General features: G+C 45.0%; 1 protein-coding gene across 2 annotated transcripts in view; it reads right to left on the bottom strand.

The window, feature by feature from the left end:
* The window catches only part of LOC139232499 (zeta-sarcoglycan), an 817,822-nt gene that overhangs the window by 2,959 nt on the left and 788,188 nt on the right, over positions 1-26,675 (bottom strand). For both annotated transcript variants that reach the window (XM_070862812.1, XM_070862822.1), the window contains one exon: positions 11,438-11,561. In XM_070862812.1, the coding sequence (XP_070718913.1) occupies positions 11,438-11,561 (124 nt within the window). The remainder of the gene's footprint in view (positions 1-11,437; positions 11,562-26,675) is intronic.

Below are 26,675 nucleotides of genomic sequence, written 5' to 3'. Positions count from 1 at the left end.
CAGCCATGCACCTCTCTGCAGTGTTTGTCAGTGTTTGCAGCACCTCAATGTTGTAGAACACTGACAGCACAAGTGTCAAACTAAATCTGCGCATGGTCCCTTTAAGGAAACTGGCTGATGATGCGTCATCAAATGACTTCATCAGTCCCGCTTCCTTCAATTGGTCGGCAAACACACTGGACGGGATTAACAAGCCCAATCAATGTAAAATCATTTTGGGCAGCGGGCTGGAAATGGGTTGCACCTTCTAACCAAAGGACAACGGGTAATATCATTCTCAATTGTACTTTGTAAACGATTGCTTAAATAGTGCAATGCATTCATTCTTGCTTATACCACATAAAGTCTGAACGGCTACAGGACATTCTGAGGGGGGAGGGTGAACAACCAGAGGTCACGGTCCATATCAGCACCAATGACATAGGTAGAAAGAGGGATGAGGTCCTGCAGGCAGATTTTAGGGAGCTAGGAAAGAGATCAAAATGCAGGACCTCAAAGGTAGTAATCTCCGGTTTACTCCCAGAGCCACGAGCCAGTAAATATAGAAATAGAAGGATAGAGCAGATGAATGCATGGCTGGAGAGATGGTGCAGGAGGGAGAGCTTTAGATTCCTGAGGCATTGGAACCATTTCTGGGGGGAGGTGGGACCTGCACAAGCTGCACAGGTTGCAACAGGGCCGGGATCAATATCCTTGCGGGGATGGGGTGGGGCGATGGGGGGGGAGGGCTGATAGTACTGTTAGAGTGGATTTAAACTAGCTTGGCAGGGGATGGGAACCTGAGAGTAAATTCAGAAGGGAGAGAAGGAAAGCTGAAAATGGAAGGCAGAAAATTAGTAAGCAAGTTTGGAAGGCAGAGGAAACAAAGGCTAGAAAATAGACAACAAGGGAGTTTGGCAGTGCTAACCGGTATATACCTGTACTTCAATGCAAAGAGTTCAGGGAATAAGGTAGGTGAGCTGAAGGCACAGATAGACAGGTGGGAGTATGATATTTTAGCTATTACTGAGCCATAGCTGAAAGAAGGGCAGGAATGGCAGCTCAACATCCCTGGTTACAGTGTTTTCAGACGAGATAGAGAGGGGGATAAAAAAGGAGGTGGGGGGTCGCAATATTGATTAAAGAAACAATTACAGCTGTGAGGAGGGATGATATGTTTGAAGGATCATCAAATGAGGCCATATGGGTTGAACTGAAAAATAAAAAAGAGGCAATCACACTGCTGGGAGTGTACTATAGATCCCCAAACAATCAGAGGGAGATAGAAGAACAAATATGTAGGCAAATTACTAAGAAGTGCAAAAACAATAGGACAATAATAGTAGGGGATTTCAACTACCCTAATATTGACTAGGATAGAATTAGTGTGAAAGGTATAGAGGGAGCAGAATTCTTAAAATGCTTTCAGCAGAACTTTTTTAGCCAATACGTAGCAAGCCCAATAAGAGAGGGGCAGTTCTGGACTTAGTTTTAGGGAATGAAACTGGACAGGTGGAAGGGGTATCAGTGGGAGAACATTTTGGTGGTAGTGATCATAATTCAGTTAGATTTAGGGTAATTATGGAAAAGGACAAAGATAGACCAAGAATAAAAGTTCTCAATTGGGGATGAGGTAATTTTACTAAGCGGAGCTTTGATTTAGCCAAAGTGGACTGGAAACAGCAACTTGAAGTTAAATCAGTGTCAAAGCAGTGAGAAGCATTCAAGGAGGAGATAGTGAGGGTTCAGAGCAAGTATGCTCCCTTAAAGAAAAAGGGTGCGACTAACAAATCTAGAGCTCCTTGGATCTCAAGGGGCATACAGGGTAGGATAAAGAAAAAAAGAGAAGCATATGACAGATAATGAGGGCTAAATACTGCAGAAACCCGTGAGGAGTATAGAAAGAACAGGGATGAATTTAAAAAGGAAAGTAAAGACAGAGCATGAAAAATATTGGCAAGTAAAATCAAGGAAAGCACAAAGATGTTTTACAAATAAATGAAGAGCAAAAGGATAACTAAAAAAAGAGTAGGGCCTATTAGTGTGTGTGGAGGTGGAAGACATGGGTATGGTTCTTAATGTATCCTTTGCATCTGTTGTCAAAAAAGAGAGGGATGATGCAGACTTTGCAATCAAGGAGGAGGAGTGTGAAATATTAGATGAAATGAACAAGGAAGTATTAAGGGGGTTAGCAGCTTTGAAAGTGGATAAATCCTCAGGCCTGGTGAAATGTATCCCAAAATGTTAAGAGAAGCAAGAGAGGAAATAGCAGAGGCTCTGACCATCATTTTCCAATCCTCTCTGGCTACACGTGTGTTACTGAAGCACTGCTAACATTGTACCATTGGTTAAAAAGGGAGGAAGAGATAGAGCAAGTAATTCCAGGCCAATCAGCCTAACCTCGGTGGTGGGAAAATTATTTGAAAAACTTCTGAGGGACAGGATAAATCAACATTTAGAAAGACATGAATTAATCAAGGTCAGTCAACATCAATGTGTTAAGGGAAGGTCATGTCTGACTAATTTGGTTAATTTTTTGAGGAGGTAACAAGGAGGGTCGATGAGGGCAGTGCATTTGAAGTAGTCGAAATGGATTTTAGCAAGACTTTTGATAAGGTCCCACATGGCAGACTGGTCATGAAAGTAAAAGCCCATGGATCCATGGCAAAGTAGTAAGTCGAATCCAAAACTGGCTCAGAGGCAAGAAGCAAAGGTTAATGGTCGATGAGTGAGTTTGTTTCTAGTGGAGATCTGTAGGGTTCGGTACTAGGTCCCTTGCTTTTGTGGTATATATCAATGAATTGGACTTGAATGTAGGGGGGTATGATTAAAAAGTTTGCAGATGATACAAAAATTGCCCGTGTGGTTAATAATGAAGGAGAAAGCTGGAGACTGCATGAAGATATCAATGGACTGGTCAGGTGGGCAGAACAGTGGCAAATGGAATTCAATTTGGAGAAATGTGATGTAATGCATTTGGGGAGGACTAACAAGGAAAGGGAATACAGAATAAATGTTAGGATACTGAGAAGTGTAGAGGACCTTGGAGTGCATGTCCACAGATCCCTGAAGTTAGCAGAACAGGTAGATAAGATAGTTAAGAATGCTTACGGGATAATTACCGTTATTAGCCGAAGCATAGAATATAAAAGAATGAAAGGTAGGCTTGAACTGCATAAAACACTAGCTAGGCCACAGCTAGAATATTGCATGCAATTTTGGTCACCACATTACAGGAAAGATGTAATTGCACTAGAGAGGGTACAGAGGAGATTTACGAGGATGTTGCCTGGACTGGAGAATTTTAGTTACGAGGAAAGATTGGACAGGCTGGATTTGTTTTCTTTGGAACAGAGGAGGCTGAGAGGCGACCTTATTGAGATGGATAAAATTTTGAAGGTCCTAGATAGAGTGGCTAGGAAGGACCTATTCCCCTCAACAGAGGGGTCAATAACCAGAGGGCATAGATTAAAAGTAAGTGATAGGAGGAAGGGAGGGGATTTGAGGAGAAATGTGTTTACCCAGAGGGTGGTGGGAGTCTGGAACTCACTGCCTGAAAGGGTGGTAGAGGCAGAAACCCTTATAGTATTTAAAAAGTACTTGGATATGCACTTGAAGTGCTGTAATCTACAAGGCTATGGACCAAGAACTGGAAAGTGGGATTAGGCTGAATAGCTCTTTGTCGGCTGGCACAGACATGATGTGCTCAATGACATCCTTCCGTGCTGTAAATTTCTATGATTCTAAGTCATATAACTATAACCAATATGATGCAATGGCCGAACAATTGAAAAGACAGTCCAAAAGGACAATACCAGTATGCATATAAGCTCCCTCATAAAGGGGACCATGTGGGCTGCAGGCTAAAACGTTCCTTATCATCAACTGTGACAATTCTCATTTAGTTGAAAATTCTGGAGTCGCACGCCACCTGAGGAAATTTGGTGGAGTGACTGCCTGTTACTCAGACACAGTGGCGCAGTCCCCATTCAAAATTATATAGATGGAGTCAACCCCATGGAATGGGTGTGTCACTGGCACCTGAAAAATTGTGCATCAGTAGCAGCTGCCCCAAAGGAAACATTCATAGAGCTATGGGATTAGCGGAGTGGGACAATAATCCAAATGGCCTCCTTCAGTGTTGTAAGATTGTGTGATTCGAAGAGGCCTGGAAAATTGGAGCAGATCTAGGCCTTTATAAGAGCAGGACAGACCCAGGAAGGACCCAATGAGAAATGTATTTTATTCCTTTCTTCAGCTCCAAATGGAGCCAGTAGGGCATCTACTTAAAGTAAGCAATCTACTCCACGATTTGTTACTTTGGCTTGGTAAAGGTTTGAGACCTTTCAGACTCATGCCAGCTCTCAGCTGACATCTTATAAAGGTTTACTGGATAGAATTTCCAAAGTGACCCATAAATTCCCACAGACATGCACCCTTGCTGTAGGAGGGTTGTACAGAAGATCCACCCAGCCCTCCTTACCAGCAAATGACAGGAACTAAAACATTGGGCAGATTTTCAGTTGAACTGGATTGCATTCCAAATTAAGACCACAAGCAGGTGATCTGTCCACTCTCTGTCCTTGGGCCCAAACAGAATTCTGGGTATGTCAAGTTTGGAGGTGACAAAGGAATGTATGAGTGTTTCAATGGTGGATGGGCAGAGGTAGAGGTAGAGGCAGAGGCAAAGGTGGTTGCGATTACAGAGGTCTTTGGGATGGTGAGTATGGGATTGGAAGCCTAGCTGAAGGTCTAACAGGATGGCGATGCTGCAAACCATCTGATTCAGCTTGAGACAATGGCCAGGAGGGAGAATGAAGTCGGTGGCTAGGATATGGTGTTTGTGGCAGGGACCAAAGACTGTCTTCTTCAAAAGGCATTCCTTGGTAACTTATTACAAAACATTTTGCTTTTTAATTGTAACATTTTTGCCTGAATTTCTTTCTAATTTCCTAATTTTTGATTCATATTTTCTAATAGTAAAAATTTTGACTTGATAGTTATTGCAAATGGGTATATGAGAGTAAGGTTTGGAAGCTCCACAACATGTACCCTATGATCCTATGTAGAGTAGTTAAAAACTGACAATCCTGCTAAATGATAATACAGTAAGCAAATCAAGTACCTGTATTCTGGTCTGACAAGTCCTAACTTACATGACTTAACTGATTTAATGAGTTAGTAATCAGACTGCCATCTTCTAAAGATTGCTGGTTTTCTTTGTGTACTTTTCATTTCAACCTCTGCTACTGTCCCAGTATAACTTTAAAGGAGCGTTCATTAGTTGTGGCTGTAATCTTCAGTCACTCTGCAGTTTTAATTGCTGGTAAAAATGATCCCAGTCTAATCACTGAGCATAAAACAATGACAGTCACAGCTGTGAAAACATGCTACAGAATGACTGCAAACAAATAGTTTAATCTCAGATGATATCCACAAATCATTCAAGTTTCACTTTTGTGGTTTTTAACATTTGATTAAATGACAGCTTACTATTCACTCCCAACCAACGAGGATTTTCATAAGATACATGATACTTTTGTAACTTAGCTTGAGAACTGAAACATAATTCCCTTCTAATGCCCTCTTGTGAAATCCTGAGTGTTATTCGGCAATAGCCACCGTATATAGTAGAATTTCCAAACTACTTTTACTGCTGTAATGCAACTGGCAATTTCTATGATAACAAAACAGTAAAATATTATCATAAAATAAAAAAATCTATAGCTATATCATAGCAGTAACAGTAAGAAATAGAGGGTAGTGAATTTAAGAGTTTATAAAAGAGTAGAATATAGGCCCTGCAAATCAACAGGCCGTGATCCTGGCATACCCACTGGTTGTGCCCGCCAGCGCTGACCCCGCCAGAGTTTGTACCGTCAGCAAGAGAGCACTGAAGCTGCATGGAGAAAGCAGATGCCTCCTCCACTATAGGCATCTTCGGTACTTGCCTGCCATTGGGCCCAAGTTTCGGCCTCAGTTGCTCCTGATTTTTTGGAGCAACTGGTGTAGAACGGAGTATCTTAGAAATTCAAATTCTCGGCATTTAGTTTGCTCCAGTTCGAGTCAGTTAGAACAGTTTCACTTTGGAACAGAATTTATTTTTCAAAAGGGGGCGTGTCCGGCCACTTACGCCTGTTTTCAAAGTTTCGTCAGTGAAAACTTACTCCAAACTAACTTAGAATGGAGTAAGTGAAGATTTTTGTACGCTCGAAAAAACCTTGTCTACACTTTAGAAAATCAGGCGTAGGTTACAAATCAGGCGTAGGGAATGGGGCGGGGGGGGTTTAAAGGGAAGTTTACAAACATTAAACACTTCAGTTTTACAAATAAAGAGCCATCATCAATAATAAATGATAAAAACATCAATAAATCAACCAATAAATCAATCAAAAAAAATTAATAAGAAATATATTTTTTTAAAATAAATAAATAAAACATTTTCTACTTACCGACTGCAGCACCGGGAGCCCTCCAACTGCGTGCTGGGATGCCCCCCCCCCACCCCCCACAGTGTGTCTCTGTCAGTGTCTTTATCTCTCTGTCTGTCTGTCTGTGTATGTCTCTCACTCTCTGTCTGTCAGTGTCTGTGTTTCTGACAGTGACGGGAGGGGGAGGAGGGGGGTAGAGGAGAGAGGGGGGGGCAGGGGGAGGGGAGGGAGGGAGGAGGCAGAGGGGAAGGGGGGGGAGAAGAACGGGAAGGGGAAGGGGGGAAGGGGAAGTGGGGAAGGAGGAGAAGGGGAAGGGGGAGGAGGAGAAGGGGAAAGGGGGGGAGAGGAGAAGGGAGAGAGAGGAGAAGGGGGGATAGGAGAAGGGGGGAAAGGAGAAGGGGGAAAGGGGGTGGAGGAGAAGGGGGGGGAGAGACTGAACGGGGGGGGGGAGAGGCTGAACGGTCCGGGGCCGGCGGCCGGGCCCAAGACTTCGGGCAGGACCCGTCCCCAGCACCAGATTTACAGGTAGGTGGTGTTGGGTCGGGTCAGGTCCGGGGTCGGGAGCGTGGGTCGGATCGGGTCGGGGCCAGACCGGCGGGGGGGGGGGGAGGGGGGAGGCGGGGGGGTCGGGAGCACGGTTCGTGTCGGGGGCGGGGGGAGGGAGGTCAGGTTGGGTTGGGTCGGGTCCAGGTGGGGGGCGTCGGGAGCGCGGGTCGGGTGGGAAGGGGTGGTGAGAGGGAGGTCGGTTCGTTTCGGGTCAGGGGGAGGGGGGGGAGCGCGGGTCGGGTCCGGTCCGGGGGCGGGGGAGCGGGAGTCGAGTCGAGTCGGGTCAGGTGGAAGCAGGAGCTGGACGTGGGAGGAGCCTTATCCACGCAGCCCCAGTGAGGCCATTCGGCCAGGGCTAGGGGCTGCGTGCTTCGGGCCCCTCCCACACAGCTTTGGGCGCCTGGAGATACTGCACATGCGCGCCCATTGTAGCGCGCATGTGCAGAGGTCCCGACACTGTTTTCAGCACAGGGACCGAGCTCCGCCCCCCACAGCTTGTGCTGCACCACGCCGAGGGCCAGAGGACCAGCAGGGAGCTGGAGAATCTGGAAGAATTTTTTAGGCGCACTTCGTGGTGCGAAAAACGGGCGTCCAGGTCGGGGCTGCGCCGTTCTAGGCGCGGCCCGAAACTTGGGCCCAATGAAACTAGAAAATCCAACGCCTGTCTGCATTTGGGTAGTGGTGGGGGGTGGGGGAGGGGGTGCGGGGGATGTTACCTAGGCCATCCTAAGACCCCAGCCATCTCCTCTTTGGCCTCCTGTAAAAGAGGGCTGTACCAAATTTTTCTAAAAATGTTTTGTTCCTTTCTCGGGTTCCAGGCCACTCCTCCCGTCAGTACACCTCACTGGAAAATCTCAGACATGACAGAGACCCCACACCACCGGGTACCTGCTTTTTACCAATAGGTTCCACTGGACTCCTCCCAGAGTTGTTACGGGAGTTAGGTGGAGTCCTTCAGTAAATTCAGGGCCATAGTGAATGTGGGTGAAAATCAATATATTCTATCCATTAATCATAGTCTAGATGATATCCATAAATCCAACATGTCAACTTAATGAGTCCTTGGTCACTCACGCGCACACACACAATACTGCTTATACAGTTTGCAACGATACCAATTGTTTTGGTCAGCATATAATCTAAAAGCTAGAAATTGTTATTGGCTATATTAGTGGATGAACACAACATATTTATTTTATAAGAACATAAGAACATAAGAATTAGGAACAGGAGTAGGCCATCTAGCCCTTCGAGCCTGCTCCGCCATTCAACAAGATCACGGCTGATCTGGCCGTGGACCCAGCTCCACTTACTCGCCCGCTCCCCGTAACCCTTAATTCCCTTATTGATTAAAAATCTATCTATCTGTGATTTGAATACATTCAATGAGCCAGCCTCAACTGCTTCCTTGGGCAGAGAATTCCACAGATTCACAACCCTCTGGGAGAAGAAATTCCTTCTCAACTCGGTTTTAAATTGGCTCCCCCGTATTTTGAGGCTGTGCCCCCTAGTTCTAGTCTCCCCGACCAGTGGAAACAACCTCTCTGCCTCTATCTTGTCTATCCCTTTCATGATTTTAAATGTTTCTATAAGATCACCCCTCATTCTTCTGAACTCCAACGAGTAAAGACCCAGTCTACTCAATCTATCAACATAAGGTAACCCCCTCATCTCCAGAATCAGCCTAGTGAATCGTCTCTGTACCCCCTCCAAGGCTAGTATATCCTTCCTTAAGTAAGGTGACCAAAACTGCACGCAGTGCTCCAGGTGCGGCCTCACCAATACCCCATACAGTTGCAGCAGGACCTCCCTGCTTTTGTACTCCATCCCTCTCGCAATGACGGCCAACATTCCATTCGCCTTCCTGATTACCTGCTGCACCTGCAAACTAACTTTATGGGATTCATGCACAAGGACCCCCAGGTCCCTCTGCACCGCAGCATGTTGTAATTTCAAATAGGCTAATGCTTTTATTAAAATAGCAGAATATTGTATGAATACATTAAGTGTTTCTACCAGTGTGACCAACTGTAACTACAGGGCTCAAATCTTCAAAAGTCCAGCCTCAGTAATCTTTTATAATCTTGGAAATAGAGGTCCATACTTTAGAAATTTGCAATTCACTAAACCAGTAGTCACATCATTTCTCGTCATTGTAGTTGAACCAACCAGAAGTAATTACTCAGATCAGAATCTATCAATAAAGGTTGTGAGGTTCCTTTAAGCATATTGACAAAGTGTTTTATTAATTTCTTAAAATTGAGGAATTCAGTCCCGAGCAATTTTATTCTATCAAACTACTCTTATCAAGTTTGAACTTTAAAGCTATAAGTTCACAAATAATTTGGAGAACCACAAATATTTTGAAAAAGGCACTAATTTTTGTGTGAAAACTGATCTGTATTTTTCCAAGTGTCAGAGCAAAAGTAAAGGTAAGTCAGCACTACTGCCTTCAAGATGCAAATCAAAGCACCAGTATATACTGGCATTGCATTATTTTCTGACGGCTGGTGTTGAAACCTGGATCAATGGTTAAATGGAATGTTGTGGCTTGCAAGATAGCAATTCCTGGTAACACTGTTTCTTTAATCACTCCTGCCCTCTCTTAAATCACTCCTGTCTTCCTCCCTATCACAGACCTTCCCTTTTGTTCTTTCCTCCCCTCCCCCTTTCAGTGCCCCTGCACTTCCTTAAAAATCTGTTACATCTCGAACTTTTCCAGTTCTGACGAATGGTCACAGACCTGAAACGTTAACTCTGTTTCTCTTCACAGGTACTGCTGAGATTTCCAGCATTTTCTGTTTTTATTACTGTTTTTAATGTTATTCTTATGATGTTTACCGGCTGGTATTTTTAAACAGAGAACCACACCTACAGGCATCCCCATGGCGTTGGAATGAGGATGATTTGGCAGAGATGTATTACCTCCAGTATCCATCCCAATGACAATGCGCTGGGATTTCGTGGGGCTATTCCAGTGGCCATAACTTGGTCAGCACATGTATTAGGCACAGACCCACCATTGCTATGATAATGGGGTGGGAGGGTGTGTTTCCAGCTTACCACCTCATTCTTTCCCTCAGTTCATTTGTTCAGCATCCCACAGAGGGTAACTTGTGGTTAGCTCGTGGACTGTTGGTTTCTACTCGGAACTCCTTCCTGGCAAGCGAGCCAAAGGTGGGCAGAGGAAACTTTACAAGGACACCCTCAAAGCCTCCTTGATCAAGTGCAACATCCCCACTGACACCTAGGAGTCCCTGGCCAAAGACCACCCGAAGTGGAGGAAGTAGATCCGGGAGGGCGTTGAGCACCTCGAGTCTCATCGCCGAGAGCTTGCAGAAATCAAGCGCAGGCAACGGAAAGAGATTGCGGCAAACCAGTCCCATCCACCCTTTCCCCTAACGACTATCTGTCCCACTTGTGACAGGGACTGTGGTTTTCGTATTGGACTATTCAGCCACCTAAGGACTCATTTTTAGAGTGGAAGCAAGTCTTCCTTGATTCCAAGGGACTGCCTATGATGATGATGTTTGGTTTGCAGGAGTCCCAGGGCTGCTAATGAGATGTTTAGTTTGTAGGTACTTGTTATCGCACCTCCCCCACGCCCAAAATGATACAAGGAATTTGTGGTCTTCTGGCCTACAACTATATTCGCCTTTCCTCTTGTTTTTTAAGAGCATGATTCAGACATGGGCGGGTCTGTCACTGGCGATCCCTCTGGGCCATGCAAGTGGTCTGGGAAAGGAAAAACAAGGGGCAGCTGCTGGGGATCCAGCAGGCACCCTTAGAACAAAATGTACCCTCTTAACTCAATACAAGTGCATCTGAAAGGGCATGGTGGCCAGCCACCGGATGGGTGAAAGCAGGCCAGTGGTAGTCCCCATCCAGCTGTTCCTTGCCCAGAAGAAAAATATCTGTTCTCCACTCAGAGCCAACCTCAGTGGCCACCCCCACCTCTCCCCCCACCGGCAGACTTGGAATAGCATAGCCAAGATTTGGACCGCAGCAGAATGCAAATCATACGCACGTTCTTAAGGTTGATGGTGACACGCCTAGAATCTACAGTGCAGGTCTCCTCTTAGTGTTACCTTTTCCAGGTAAAAGAGCCCCAACCTGTTCAGTGTTCCCTGACAGTTGTATTCTCTCAATTTGGGTATCATTCTTGTAAATCATTTCTGCACTTTCTCTAGTACTTCCCTATCCTTTTTGTATGGTCTAACCAAGGTTCTATTTACATTTAACATTACCTCCTTGCTTTTGCATTCTAATCCTCTAGAATTTAACCCCAGTACTTTGTTTGCACTATTTTATGTCTAACCAAGGGCCAAATGCACCATCCTGATATAAGAGGACAGAATCAGTTTAAAAAAAAAATTCATTCAAGGGATGTGGGCATCGCTGGTAAAGCCAACATTTAGTGCCCATCCCGACAGTGGTGTGTGACAGATTTACAAGTGCAAGTCCCCATCAGAAGAGCTTACCTCCCCATCTGTAGACTCAAGCTGTAGTTTTCTTCGACAGGTGGCCTTGAGGTCCCCTTCGACTGCAGAAATAAACACTCCCTTCGGGGCTTCCATTGTCAGAGCCCGGGTCGGAGATTCCAGCCTATAAATTTCATTTGGAAAACAAATTCATGATGAACAAAATGCCTGCTAATATCAATGCAATTCAGTCACACCTCTGGGACTATGAAAAATGGATTGAATTGTCAAATTATACCATTGATTTGTTAGGCTACTAAAAATGAAAGGAAACAGTGATGCGTTAGTTCAGAAAGCTGTGGGCATTTTAATCAAACTGTAAATCAAAACATCAGCAGGATTTATTTCGGGCAAGATTTAGATGCATTTCATACAAAAGATATATCTCAAGAAGCTTATTTTTGCAATTTACATTCTGAGTACATCATGGCAGATTCAGACAACTGAAAAAATATACAATTGCTTTAAAAAATAAGCTTCACAGTTAGCCTTTAGGAGAATTTCTTTTAGCTAAGAAAGAAGTAGAATGTTGTTCTTGTGGAATTAGCATACCAATATATCATATTTGGAATAAGAATACAGCAACAGATTTTGTTTGTGTCTTTAAATAATTATTTGACAGAAGTAAAAATTCTGCATCCGTGATAGTCTGTGTTATTCCAGTAATTGTGAATGGAGATTGCATTCAATTTAGGATGAGACAGCTAATTAGATCAAATTAGAGGCTGGTGTCCTGAAAGATAAATAAACGTATCTCTTTGCATTTACTGTTACAGTGGATTAGAACTATTACAGGGTATTTGTCATTTTTATTTCTTTTTCACTACAGTTTTCCCATTTACTTTCTTCTGCTGCCTGCAAATGACTTCACAGCAGTAGCTTGGATGTAAAACAAGAGATTTGGAGGCTGGTATAGTGTCCTCATTGGGTCTTTTATGTAATTCCATACAAATGAAGCAACTTCTTTATCCTCAACTGTAATAATGGCAACAAAGAATAAGAAGGAAATACTCAGCAAGTCGTGCAGCATCTGTGGAGAAATAAGCAGAGTTAGCGTTTCAGGTCAACATCAACCTGAAACATTAGCCCTGAAATTCCAACATCCCGGGTCCATACGAAGTTCCTACGGACCTGCGAAGGCATCGGAAAAGCCAGGTTTCAGCGCACAATGCGCATGTGCTGAAATCCAGCTTTTCCGATCTGTCAAGTTTCTGGCTTGACAGATCTCGCGCATATCGGGAGCGAGGACGCTTGCAGGGCAAGATTTCCGATATTTATGATATTTTACAGGCGCAAGTGCTTAAAAATACATAAAAACATTAAACTTTAATGAAATAAACACATATGAAAACATACTTTATTGTTAAAAACCCTACTCGCTACGGTAAGTTTATTTTAAGACATCTTTAAAAAAAGTTGGGAAAATATTATTTTTTATAAGAACTTTAATTTAAATGATTCTTAAATATGTTGTGTATTTTTCTATTTTTTATTGATTTTTTTGTGTTTTTGGAGGGTTTCTCATTCATAATAATGGGAACTCCAACTTACAGAATTCCCATTATTATGAATGAGAAAATACTGTACCTTGATTGGCTGCCCAGAGCCATGTGACTACAGCTCCAGCCCTGCGCACGTCCTGATGTGCATGCACTCCGATGCGGATGAGTGAAGGCCTCAGGCTCGGAGATTCAAGCGGGCGCAGCAGCAACAGTTAAGTGCGCAGTTTTTGACCTTTTTTCTTTAGTTTGCCCACGGGAAGACCAAAACGGAATTTCAGGGCCATTAACTCTCACAGATTCTGCGAATGATAAGGAAGTGAAGGTTATGGAGAGCGGGCAGGGAAGTGGAGTTGAGACCAAGATCTGATCAGCCATGATCTTATTAAATGGCGGAGCAGGTTCGAAGGGCCAAATGACCTACTCCTCTTCCTATTTCTTATGCTACCTGACCTACTAAGTATTTCCAGCATTTCCGGTTATAAAAGGGGTCGGGGGGTCTAGTAAGGAGGAGGAACTGAGGGAAATCCTTATTAGCCGGGAAATTGTGTTGGGGAAATTGATGGGATTGAAGGCCGATAAATCCCCAGGGCCTGATGGACTGCATCCCAGAGTACTTAAGGAGGTGGCCTTGGAAATAGTGGATGCGTTGACAGTCATTTTCCAACATTCCATTGACTCTGGATCAGTTCCTATGGAGTGGAGGGTAGCCAATGTAACCCCACTTTTTAAAAAAGGAGGGAGAGAGAAAACAGGGAATTATAGACCGGTCAGCCTGACATCGGTAGTGGGTAAAATGATGGAATCAATTATTAAGGATGTCATAGCAGTGCATTTGGAAAGAGGTGACATGATAGGTCCAAGTCAGCATGGATTTGTGAAAGGGAAATCATGCTTGACAAATCTTCTGGAATTTTTTGAGGATGTTTCCAGTAGAGTGGATAAGGGAGAACCAGTTGATGTGGTATATTTGGACTTTCAGAAGGCGTTCGACAAGGTCCCACACAAGAGATTGATGTGCAAAGTTAGAGCACATGGGATTGGGGGTAGTGTACTGACATGGATTGAGAACTGGTTGTCAGACAGGAAGCAAAGAGTAGGAGTAAATGGGTACTTTTCAGAATGGCAGGCAGTGACTAGTGGGGTACCGCAAGGTTCTGTGCTGGGGCCCCAGCTGTTTACACTGTACATTAATGATTTAGATGAGGGGATTAAATGTAGTATCTCCAAATTTGCGGATGACACTAAGTTGGGTGGCAGTGTGAGCTGCGAGGAGGATGCTGTGAGGCTGCAGAGCGACTTGGATAGGTTAGGTGAGTGGGCAAATGCATGGCAGATGAAGTATAATGTGGATAAATGTGAGGTTATCCACTTTGGTGGTAAAAACAGAGAGACAGACTATTATCTGAATGGTGACAGATTAGGAAAAGGGGAGGTGCAAAGAGACCTGGGTGTCATGGTACATCAGTCATTGAAGGTTGGCATGCAGGTGCAGCAGGCGGTTAAGAAAGCAAATGGCATGTTGGCCTTCATAGCAAGGGGATTTGAGTACAGGGGCAGGGAGGTGTTGCTACAGTTGTACAGGGCATTGGTGAGGCCACACCTGGAGTATTGTGTACAGTTTTGGTCTCCTAACCTGAGGAAGGACATTCTTGCTATTGAGGGAGTGCAGCGAAGGTTCACCAGACTGATTCCCGGGATGGCGGGACTGACCTATCAAGAAAGACTGGATCAACTGGGCTTGTATTCACTGGAGTTCAGAAGAATGAGAGGGGACCTCATAGAAACATATAAAATTCTGACGGGGTTAGACAGGTTAGATGCAGGAAGAATGTTCCCAATGTTGGGGAAGTCCAGAACCAGGGGTCACAGTCTAAGGATAAGGGGTAAGCCATTTAGGACCGAGATGCGGAGGAACTTCTTCACCCAGAGAGTGGTGAACCTGTGGAATTCTCTACCACAGAAAGTTGTTGAGGCCAATTCACTAAATATATTCAAAAAGGAGTTAGATGAGGTCCTTACTGCTAGGGGGATCAAGGGGTATGGCGAGAAAGCAGGAATGGGGTACTGAAGTTGAATGTTCAGCCATGAACTCATTGAATGGCGGTGCAGGCTAGAAGGGCCGAATGGCCTACTCCTGCACCTATTTTCTATGTTTCTATGTTCTATGTTTCTATTTCAGATTTCCGGTAGCCACAGAACATAGGAAGATAAGAAATATGAGCAAGAGTGGGCCATATGGCCATTCAAACCTGCTCTGCCATTCAGTAAGATCATGACTGATCTTATTTTGTTTTTGTAAAAGAATAAGAAAGTGTGTGCACTGCAATTAATTTATCATTTCAATATCAAGAGGTACGTTTGAAAATGCCAGCACACACTGCCTTGGATTTCAGTACTGCTGATAGATTCCATACTGAAAAGACATTTTTGAAATAGTTAACTTGACTGAAATAAATACTGATTACAGATTTAGCAGACCCTGATATCTCAGTGGATAAAATGGACTGAAGGATGTGGGGCTGAGTCATACAAACCAAGAAGTACCCTGGTAGTGCTGAGCCAGCCAATCTCAGCCAGAGCAATAATCAAACTCACTATTTTCAGGACTGAAGAGAAAATCAACTGGGGTTCCCAGTAGTTCTAATCACTATCTAGCAATGCTTATAGAAGAGCATATATGTGGCTAGAGTGAGACGATAGAATCAGTGTTTGTCTTGACTGCGACGGCCTTCTCTGGTGAAGTACCGGATCACACATGAAGAAGAGCCACTGAGATAAGATAGTAGAGGGCTACAGTCATCGAGAGAAACATATAATCATTGAATGGTTACAGCATGGAAGAAGGCCATTCGGCCCATCGAGCCCGTGCCGACTCTCAGCAAGTCCCACTCCCCTGCCCTTTCCCCATAGCCCTGCAAATTCTTTTCCTTCAGATAATTATCCAACTCCCTTTTGAAAGATAAAATTGAGTCTGCCTCCACCACCTTTCAGGCAGTGCATTCCAGATCTTAATTACTTGCTGCGTAAAAAAGTTTTTTCTTCCGTCACCTTTGGTTCTTTTGCCAATCACCTTAAATCTGTGTCCTCTGGTTCTCTACCCTTCTGTCAATGGGGACAGTTTCTGTTATGTATGTAAACCTGTAAATACCATGTCTAACCAGCAGAGGGCTTATCCCCTGGAATCCCAAGGGATTCCACAATCCCTTGGGAGCACCTGTATATAAGGAGGCCTCACAGGCTGGAGAGGCACTCTGAGATCTGTAATAAAAGACTTATTACAGATCACACCTTACTTTAAGCTTGCAGTATCTGGTCTGACTCTTTATTCAAGACATAACAGTTTCTCTCTATCTACTCTGTCCAGACCCCTTCATGATTACTATACCACCGTACCAGGTGTTGTCTTCAGAAGATGAGGGGTAAGAGGAGAAAATTGGAAGGCCAAAAAATAAAATAAAGTCAAACCAGCATAGGGAAGCCCCTTCATGCACATAGTCATGGAGCATACAACAAAACGATTAAATGTTGGGAAGACCGAAACCATTGTCTTTGGTCCCAGTCACAAACTGCATTCCCTAGCCACCGACTCCATCCTTTCCCCTAGCATCTGTCAGAGGCTGAACGAGACTGTTCGCAACCTAGGTGACTACTCCAACGCACTCCTGGTTAGCCTCCCACATTCTACCCTACGTAAACTTGAGGTCATCCTAAATCGGCAGCCCATGTCCTAGCTCACACCAAGTCCCGCTCAACCAGCACCCTTATGCTCGCTGACCTACAATGGCTCCCAGTTAAGCAACGCCTCGATTTCAAAATTCTCATCCTTTTTTACAAATCCCTCCATGGCCTCGCCCCTCCCTATCTCTGTAGTCTCCTTCAGCCTCACAGCCCCCCGAGATGTCTGTGCTCCTCAAATTCTGCCCTTTTGAGCATCCTTGAATATAACTGCTCAGCCATTGGTGGCTGTGCCTTTAGCTGCCTGGGCCCTAAACTCTGGAACTCCCTCCCTATACCTCTCCACCTCTCTTACCTCTCTTTCCTCCTTTAAGACGCTCCTTAAAACCTACCTCTTTGATCAAGCTTTTGATCATCTGCCATAATTTTTTCTTATGTGGCTCGATGTCAAATTTATTTGTTTTTTCTTATAAGACTCCTGTGAAGTGCCGTGGGGCATTTTACTACATTAAAGGCGCTGTATAAATATAAGTTGTTGCTGATTCTTCAGAGATCTAATGAGTTTCAGCAATATTTTAATCAAAACTCCCATGCAAAACATGAAACATTACACTTCTTCTGTTATTGTTATTTAGTATACTTTTTAAACTGTGAAAAAATACTGTAATTAAAGCAAATGCAAATAAAGACAACACACAGATATAATCTATAAATGTCACTGCAATCGTAGCGTACACACAGTTAACACGTTCACAGTAAATGCCTTTGCTGCTATTCTAATGCAGGAGTTAAAGTTCAAATAGAAGACAAGGGGATTTCATACAAATAGATTAAGTCTCAGTATGCTAATCTTGCTCAGTGTAATTCTAGTCATATTTTATACTGTTGGAATTATTCACTTGGTCAGTGACAATGCATAGCATCTTTAAGCCTGATGTGAAAAAACAGCAATGTGCTACTTACCACAATCAAAGACAATTGATATTTTAGCATAAACCATTAAAATATGAAATGGTAAAATGGGAAACTTGGAACTCAAGTATACTGCAGACTAAAGATCAAAGCTAATTTAATTCATGAGCCTCAATCACCATCAGTGATACCAGACCTTTGCTTTAATGATTAGATAGGATTTGAACTTGGTTTAAGTATTAAGCTTAGATTTTAAAATGTACATTGGTCACTATCAAATTCTCCTTATTAATGTTTGATTAGAAATTTTACTTAATAAAAGTGACAATAACATGTTAGTGTACAATTCATTATTCTTTTGATTACGGAATGTCCTTTAAAGTCTTAAAAGTACACTTGCATTCCATTATATAAGGGAAAACAGTGGCAAATATTATATATAAATATCCTTAATATAAGACATAATTAGCCATATTAGTCACATGACACTGAAAATCAGCAGTCAGTTTTGGGAGATTTATATTACCATATTTCTCTAGTAAATCTTAAATGTAGGTTTGATTATGTGCATTCAAGCACATACTACATTTAATCTTGCACATGTTAAGTCGAGCGCTGTGTTTTGGAGCTGACCAGAGAACCTGGTGTCTCTACTCCATTTGGCCATATATTAAGGGGTCAATAATGCAAGTGAGGCAGCACCACTGATTTTTAGATGCTGTGTTTGATTGCAGTGCCCTTAGCTGACCATGTGTTATTATACAAGGTCAGTAATTTATAAAATGTTGCACAGAATATGATGCACTGAGAGTGCATTGGGCGAAGGGACAGTTATCTAGTGTCAGACGCTCTTACAAGGCTGCCTTTAAAACTGTCCAGCAATTGAGGGTGAGAAATCGTCATGGAAAGGCCACAACACAGAAAAGCACCATACCGGGATGCAGTTTTGGAAATCCTCCAAGATGAACTGAAAAAGTGTGCTATTATTTTGAGTGTAGGGCCATCCTCCAATGCAGCTCAGCATCAGAACAGCCTGGATAAAGGTTGCTGAGAGGTGGAATACTGTCTCACCAGTGCACTGGTCCTGGGAGCAGGTGAAGATGAAACTTAAGATTTTTGCAAGGTTGTCAAGGTATGCACTAACTTTGCTTAACTTTACCATTTAGCCTTGCAATGCATTTTAAGAGCACTCAAATGTAAGCTGGGTGGAGCATCAGAGAGAGAGGCAACAAAGCACTCCAGCACTGTCTCCTGCCATTCTAAAGCACAAACATGCCGTTATTGCAGGGCATTCTGTACTAATGCCATGCCAATGCCTTTGGTTGTGACCTATTATAAGTGGCACCAAGCACAAGCCATCACAAGATATCTTATTAGGCAGTCCCTTGGAGTCGAGGATGACTTGCTTCCACACTAATATGAGTTCTCAGGTGACTGATGAGTCCAATGCGGGACCTACAGACTCTGTCACAGGTGATGCAGATGGTGGTTGAAGGGATGGGTGGGTGTGGTGCTTGGGTTGTCTGGCGCTGCTTCCACTGTTTGCGCTTGGCCTCCGCTTGCTCCCGGCAAAGAGACTCAAGGTGTTCGGTGCCTTCCCAGATGCATCTCCTCCATTTTGAGCAGTTTTGGGCCAGGGATTCCCAGGTTTGGTGGGGATGTTGCACATTTTCAAGGAGGTTTTGAGGGTGAACTTGAAGCATTTCCTCTGCCCACCTGGGTTTCGCTTCGCATGTCGGAGCTCTGAGTAGAGCGCTTGGTTTGGGAGTCTAGTGTCGGGCATGCGGACAATGTGGCCCATCCATCAGAGCTGATTGAGCGTAGTCAATGCTTCTATGTTGAGGATGTTGGCCTGAGCCTATCCTGCCAATGGATTTGCAGGATCTTGTGGAGGCAACGTTGGTGGCAGTTCTCAAGTACTTTGAGGAGCCTACTGTACATAGTCCATGTCTCTGCAGCATATAGGAGGGTGGATATCACTATTGTTCAGTAGACCATGAGCTTGGTGCCGGGTTTGAGGACCTGGTCTTCAAACACCCTCATCCTCAGGTGACCGAAGGTTGCACTGGCACACTGATGTTGGACTTTATCATCGACATCTGCCCTTGTTGACAGTAGGCTCCCGAGGTATGCAGAATGGTCCATGTTGTCTAAGGCCTCACCATGGATTTTGATAATCAGGGGGCAGTACTGTGTGACTGGGGAAGTTGTTAGAGGACCTTTGTCTTATGGATGTTTAGTGTAAGGCCAATACTCTCGTATGCTTCGATGAAGGTGTTGATGATAGTTTGGAGTTCGACCTCTGAGTGTGCGCAAACACAAGCGTCGACTGCATACAGTAATTAAATGACAGAGGATGGGACAACCTTGGATCTGGACTGGAGGTGGCGCAGGTTGAACAATTTCCTGCTGGTTCTGTTGATTAGCTCCACTCCAGCAAGGAGCTTGCTGAGGGTGAGATGGAGCATTGTAGCAAGGAAGATCGAGAATAGCATTGATGCAATGACACAGCCTTACCTGACCCCAGTCCGCACATGTATTAGGTCTGTGGTGGATCCATAGGTCAGGATCACGGCTTGCATGTCATCGTGAAGCAAGCGGAGGATGTTGCCGAACATTTGAGGGCAGCGCATTTGAGGAGGACACTCCATAATCCCTCATGGTTGACAGTGTCGAATGCCTTTGTGAGGTCAAAGAAGGCCATGTACAAGGATGATGCTGTTACCTGCATTTCTCTTGAATTTGGCGCGCAGTGAAGATCATGTCCATTGTGACCCTTAGTGGGCGGAATCCGCATTGCAACTCTGGGAGCGGATGAAGATGAAACTTCCTGTTTTTGTAAGGTTGCCAAGGTAAGTATGCACTAACTTTGCTTAACTTTACCATTTAGCCTTGCAATGCATTTTAAGACACTTCACTGTCAGCGGGGTGGAGCATCTGAGAGAGAGAGGAAAAAGCACTCTAGCAACTGTCTCCTACCATTCTAAATACTGATTGGAGAAGATTCACTTCATCTAGCATTTTTGAATCCTCATAAATTCAGATTCTGGGAGGAGGTAATACAGGAAATAAGGAAGGGGCAGTTTGGACGTTCACCTCCCACTCTTAACAGCACAAACTCACAGTTAGTATCGTACTTTGTTTTTTATTTGTTTTCCACCTACTTACTTATTCATTCATTCCTTCACAAATAGACTGACACTGCAGCACAACAGCATAACAAACTATAGAATGTCTTGCTGTCTAAGATCTGTTTCAAGAGCTATCACTGCCAGCAGCCTGCAATGGCCAATTTCATGGGGCCAAGTTTGGGTCCATGAGCTCCTCAGGCTTGTTATTGGAGGTGAGGCTGGAAGGGTCAGAAGAGAGTGGTTTAAGGAGATGATTGGGAGTGTAGAAAAGAAGCTGGAGATTATCTTAGAGTGGTGAGCAATTTTGGAAGATGAGAGCAAGGCCCGATATTTACTTGATGTTGTCCAGCCAGATATGGCGATGGATAGCTAAACAAATTGTGCACCAGGCACATCCAAGTCTGGAGCTCTTGGTTTTGAAGGAGTGAAGGTAGGGTCCGTAAGAGAAGGAGAGAGTAAAGATTTTACTGGGCATCAACATTAGAGGTGAGGAAGTAATTCAGCATATCAACAACTATAGAACTATCCTGGCAAACAGAGGGCCAAATGCTGGACAGTTGGGAGTTTTAAAATACAATTGTAAATGACTAGGGAAAGGGTTTTTTCCAGGGATGGATACAGAAGTAAGTGGGGTTAGAAGGGGGATGCTGAGGAATACAAACAAGTGATCAGAGATGACCCTGTCTATGATCAAGATGATGGGAGTAGAGGAGGATTCCCAGGTGCCAGTGGGGATGTTGCACTTTTTCAAGGAGGCTTTGAGGGTGTCCTTGATGCGTTTCCTCTGCCCACTTGGGACTCGATTGCCGTGTCGGAGCTCTGAGTAGAGCACTTGTTTTGGGAGTCTAGTATCGGGCATGCAGACGATGTGGCCTGTCCAGCGGACTAAACGAGCGTGGTCAATGTTTCGATGCTGAGGATATTGGCCTGAGCGAGATCACGGACGTTGGTGCGCCTATCCTACCAATGGATTTACAGGATCATGCGGAAGCAGCATTGGTGGTACTTCGCCATTGCTTTGAGGTGCCTGCTGTACATAGTTCATGTCTCTGAAGCATCTAAGAGGGCAGGTATCACTACTGCTCTGTAGACCATGAGCTTGGTGCTGGGTTTGAGGTCCTGGTCTTCAAACACTTTTTTCCTCAGGCGACCGAAGGCTGCACTGGCACATTGAAAGTGGTGTTGGACTTTGTCATCGACATCTGCCCTTGATGACAGTAAGCTCGCGAGGTATGGAAAATGGTCCACGTTGTCCAAGGCCTCATCGTGGATCCCTAGTATTACTTCAATAGTGATAGTGATTGTATTAAGTTCCTCCCTATCTATTGCCTATCTTTTTGCAGTAACTTTTATGTGGCAACTTAGGGAAGGTAGGGCAGTGAAATCAGAGGAGAGAGGGCAAGGTATGTTGAGATGCAGATTGAAATTACCAAGGATTTGATAGTTGATGAGTGTAATTTGGTTAATGTTGTGTATATGGACTTTCAAAAGGCATTTGACAAAGTACCACATAACAGACTTGTTATGAAATTTAAACCCCATTGGATTAAAGGGACGGTGGCAGTATGGATACAAAATTGGCTAAGGAATAGAAAGCAGAGAGTAATGGTGAAAGGTTGCTTTTCAAATTTGAGTAAGTATATAGTGGTGTTCCCCAGTGGTCAGTATTAGGATCACTACTCTTTTTGATAAAAATTAATGAGAATGCAGGGCATAATTTCAAAGATTGCAGATGATAGGAAACTCGGGAATGTGGTAAACAATGAGGGGGATAGTAACAGACTTCAGGAGGAAATAAACATAATGGTATTGGTTAGAGCCAGTTATGCTCTGACTGAGCCCAGTACAATACTGGGAAAATGGGCAGACATGTGGCAACTGAAATTTAAGCAGAGAAGTGTGAAGTGATCCATTTTGATAGCAAGAATAAGGAGAGACAATATAAACTAAAGGGTACAATCTTAAAGTGGGTACAGGAACCGAGAGCTTGGCTTTATTAATCGAGGCATAGGGTTTCTCCCTCTCCTTGAGAGTGGATAGGCCTCACTGAACGGAGGCAGACAGATGGACTGAGCAACTGCTGGCCCAGTCAAAACCCTCCCTGGTGGCCCAGTGGGCTTAAGTAAACTTCTTGCAGAAGTCGCAGCAGCCCTCCCCTTTAACTGATGCGCTGACGTTAGCAGCGCGGCGCTGATCACTCGTTGGGGCACCTGACCCAAAAGAAGGGCAAGTCCACTCCTCAGCACTGCCCCATCCTGAAATAGATGACAAAGAGCCAAATATGGATTAGTGTTCCTTTAACAAATACTCACAAGTGGGAAATGAGGTCTAACTTTAAACAGGTTAAACTTTCTTCGGTGGTAACTGTTGTGTATCTGTAAAGCATGCACTCCGATGTTCCGCCACCAGGGAGCTCATCCCCTGAAGTCCCAAGGGATCCCAGCATCCCTTGAGAGCACTCTATATAAGCTGGCCCGTAAGGCCTGTTCTTCATTCTGGAGTGTCTCAATAAAGACTGAGGTCACTGTTACTTTAACCTCCCTGTGTGCAGTCTCATCTCTGTTAGGAACACAAAAACTGGCGACGAGTATACGAATACAACGCAAAGATGCACCAAACTGTGGGCATCCTGGAGAAGTTCTCGGAGGGTGAGGACTGGGAAGCCTATGTCAAATGGCTAGACCAGTACTTTTTAGCCAACAGGCTGGACCGAGAAGGAAGCGCTGCAAAAAGGAAATCGGTCCTCCTCATGGTCTGTGGGGCACCGACCTACAGCCTCATGAAGAATCTTCTGGCTCTGGTGAAACCCACAGATAAGTCGTATGAGGAGCTGCGTACACTGGTTCAGGAGCATCTTAACCCGAGGGAGAGTGTGCTGATGGCGAGGTATCGGTTCTTCACATGCCAGCGATCTGAAGGTCAGGAAGTGGCGAGCTATGTCGCCGAGCTAAGGCGACTGGCAATGTGTGTTTGATGGCTACCTGGAGCAAATGCTCAGAGACTTTTTTTACTGGGCATTGGCCACGAGACCATCCTACGAAAACTTTTGACTGTAGCGACACCGACTCTCAGCAAGGCCATTGCGATACAGGCGTTTATGTCCACGAGTGATAACACCAAACAAATCTCTCAGCACACAAGTGCCATCAATGTTCATAAATTAACTGGAACTGTGTTTGCGAGCAGAAACGTACAGAGCAGAAACCACAAATATGTAATTGCTAGCAGACCTCAGGTGACCCAGATGAATTAGAGTCCCAAACAAAGGATGAATGCAAGGCAATTCACACCTTGTTGGTGTTGTAGAGGCTTCCATTCAGCCTATTCATGCCGCTTCAAAGGGTATGTTTGCAAGAGCTGTGGAACAATGGGGCACCGCCATCGAGCTTGCAAACAAGCTACAAGCTCTGCAAAACCTGCTAACCACCACGTGGCAGAGGAAGATCGGTCCATGGTGGATCAAAGCAATTTCGAGCCTCAAAGAGAGGAGGCAGATGCTGAAGTACACGGGGTGCACACATTTTCGATGAAATATCCACCTATAATGCTAAATGTAAAATTGAATGGCTTACCCATAGCCATGGAACTGGACACTGGCGCTAGCCAATCCATCAGGAGTAAAAAGATGTTTGAGAGATTGTGGTGCACTGAGCCCCATCCACACGAAACTGAGAACGTACACCAAAGAGCTCATCACTGTCCTGGGCAGCACCATGGTCAAGGTCACCTACGAGGGCACGGTGCATAAACTGCCACTCTGGATTGTCCCGGACGATGGCCCCACACTGCTTGGAAGGAGCTGCCTAGGCAAAATCCTCTGGAATTGGGATGACATCCGAGCGCTATCACATGTCGATGAGGCCTCATGTACCCAGGTTCTTAACAAATTTCCTTCCCTTTTTGAGCCAGGCATTGGAAACCTTTCCGGGGCGAAGGTGCGGATCCACTTGGTCCCAGAGGCACGACCCATTCATCACAAGGCACGAGCGGTACCTCACATGATGAGGGAGAGAGTGGAAATCGAGCTGGACAGGCTGCAACGCGAGAGCATCATCTCCCCAATGGAATTCAGTGATTGGGCCAGCCCGATTGTTCCATTTCTCAAAAGTGATGGCACGGTCAGGATTTGCGGCGATTATAAAGTACCTATTAATCGTTTCTCGCTACAGGACCAATACCCGCTACCTAAGGCAGAAAATCTATTTGCGACACTGGCAGGAGGCAAGACGTTCACCAAGCTCGACCTAACTTCGGCCTACATGACGCAGGAGCTGGAGGAGTCCTCGAAGGGCCTCAACTGCATCAACACGCACAAGGGACTGTTCATCTACAACAGATGCCCGTTTGGAATTCGGTCGGCTGCCAGAGAAACATGGAGAGCCTACTCAAGTCGATACCATGCACAGTGGTTTTTCAGGACGATATATTGGTCACGGGTCAGGACACCGTCGAGCACCTACAAAACCTGGAGGAGGTCCTCCAGCGACTGGATCGCGTAGAGCTGTAGCTGAAGAGGTCGAAATGCGTCTTCATGGCAACAGAAGTGGAGTTATTGGGGAGAAAGTTCACAGCGGATGGCATTCGGCCCACAGGCGCCAAGACAGAGGCTATCAGGAATGCGCCCAGGCCACAGAACGTCACGGAGCTGCAGTCGTTCCTGGGACTCCTAACTATTTTGGTAACATTCTACCAGGGTTAAGCACCCTCTTGGATCCCCCTACATGTGTTATTGCGTAAAGGTGAGAACTGGGTATCGGGAAAAAAACAAGTAATTGCTTTTGAGAAAGCCAGAAACATTTTATGCTCCAACAAGTTGCTTGTATTGTATAATCCGTGTAAAAGACTTGTGCTAGCATGTGATGCGTCGTCGTACGGAGTCGGGTGTGTATTACAACAAGCTAACGTTGCGGGGAAGTTGCAACTTGTCGCCTATGCTTCCAGGAGCTTGTCTAAGGCCGAGAGGGCCTACAGCATGATTGAAAAAGAGGCAGTAGCGTGTGTGTTCGGGGTAAAGAAAATGTATCAGTACCAGTTTGGCCTCAAATTTGAGCTGGAAACTGATCACAAACCCCTCATATCCCTGTTCGCTGAAAACAAGGGGATAAATACTAATGCCTCAGCCAGCATACAAAGTTGGGCAGTTGTGCTATCAGCGTATAACTATACCATGCGCCACAGGCCACGCACTGAGAACTGTGCGGATGCTCTCAGTCGGCTACCATTGCCCACCAAGTGGGTGGAAATGGCGCAGCCTGCAAACTTGTAGATGGTGGCGCAGCCCGCAGACTTGTTGATGGTCATGAAAGCGTATGAAAATGATAAATCACCTGTTACGGCCCACCAGATTAAGACTTGGACGAGCCAAGATCCTCTGCTGTCCCTAGTAAAAAAACTGTGTACTGCATGGGAGCTGGGCCAGCATCCTCGTGGATATGCAAGAGCTAATCAAGCCATCAATCAGCGGCGAAAGGACGAGCTGTCCATTCAGGCAGACTGCCTGTTGTGGGGTAAACACATAGTGCTACCCAAAAAGGGCAAGGAGACGTTCATCTTGGATCTCCACAGCACCCACCCAGGTATAGTAATGCTGAAAGCGATAGCCAGATCCCACGTGTGGTGGCCCAGTATCGACTCAGACTTAGAGTCCTGTGTACGGCAATGCAGCGTGTGTGCTCAGTTGAGCAACGTGCCCAGAGAGGCACCACTAAGTTTGTGGTCCTGGCCCTCCAGACCATGGTCGAGGATCCATGTCGACTATGTGGCCCCGTTTCTCGGTAAAATGTTCCTGGTGGTGGTGGATGCTTTTTCAAAATGGATTGAATGTGAAATAATGTCAGGAAGCAACGCCACCGTCACCATTGAAAGCCTGAGGGCTGTGTTTGCCACCCATGGCCTGCCTGACATACTGGTCAGTGACAACGGGCCATGTTTTACCAGTGCCGAATTTAAAGAATTCATGACCCGCAATGGGATCAAACATGTCACCTTGGCCCCGTTTAAACCAGCCTCCAATGGGCA

Source organism: Pristiophorus japonicus, chromosome 2 (assembly GCF_044704955.1).
Source record: "Pristiophorus japonicus isolate sPriJap1 chromosome 2, sPriJap1.hap1, whole genome shotgun sequence".
NCBI classification, from domain to species: domain Eukaryota; kingdom Metazoa; phylum Chordata; class Chondrichthyes; family Pristiophoridae; genus Pristiophorus; species Pristiophorus japonicus.
Note: the sequence above shows the minus strand (reverse complement) of the source record. Positions and strands in the feature narration are given on the sequence as shown.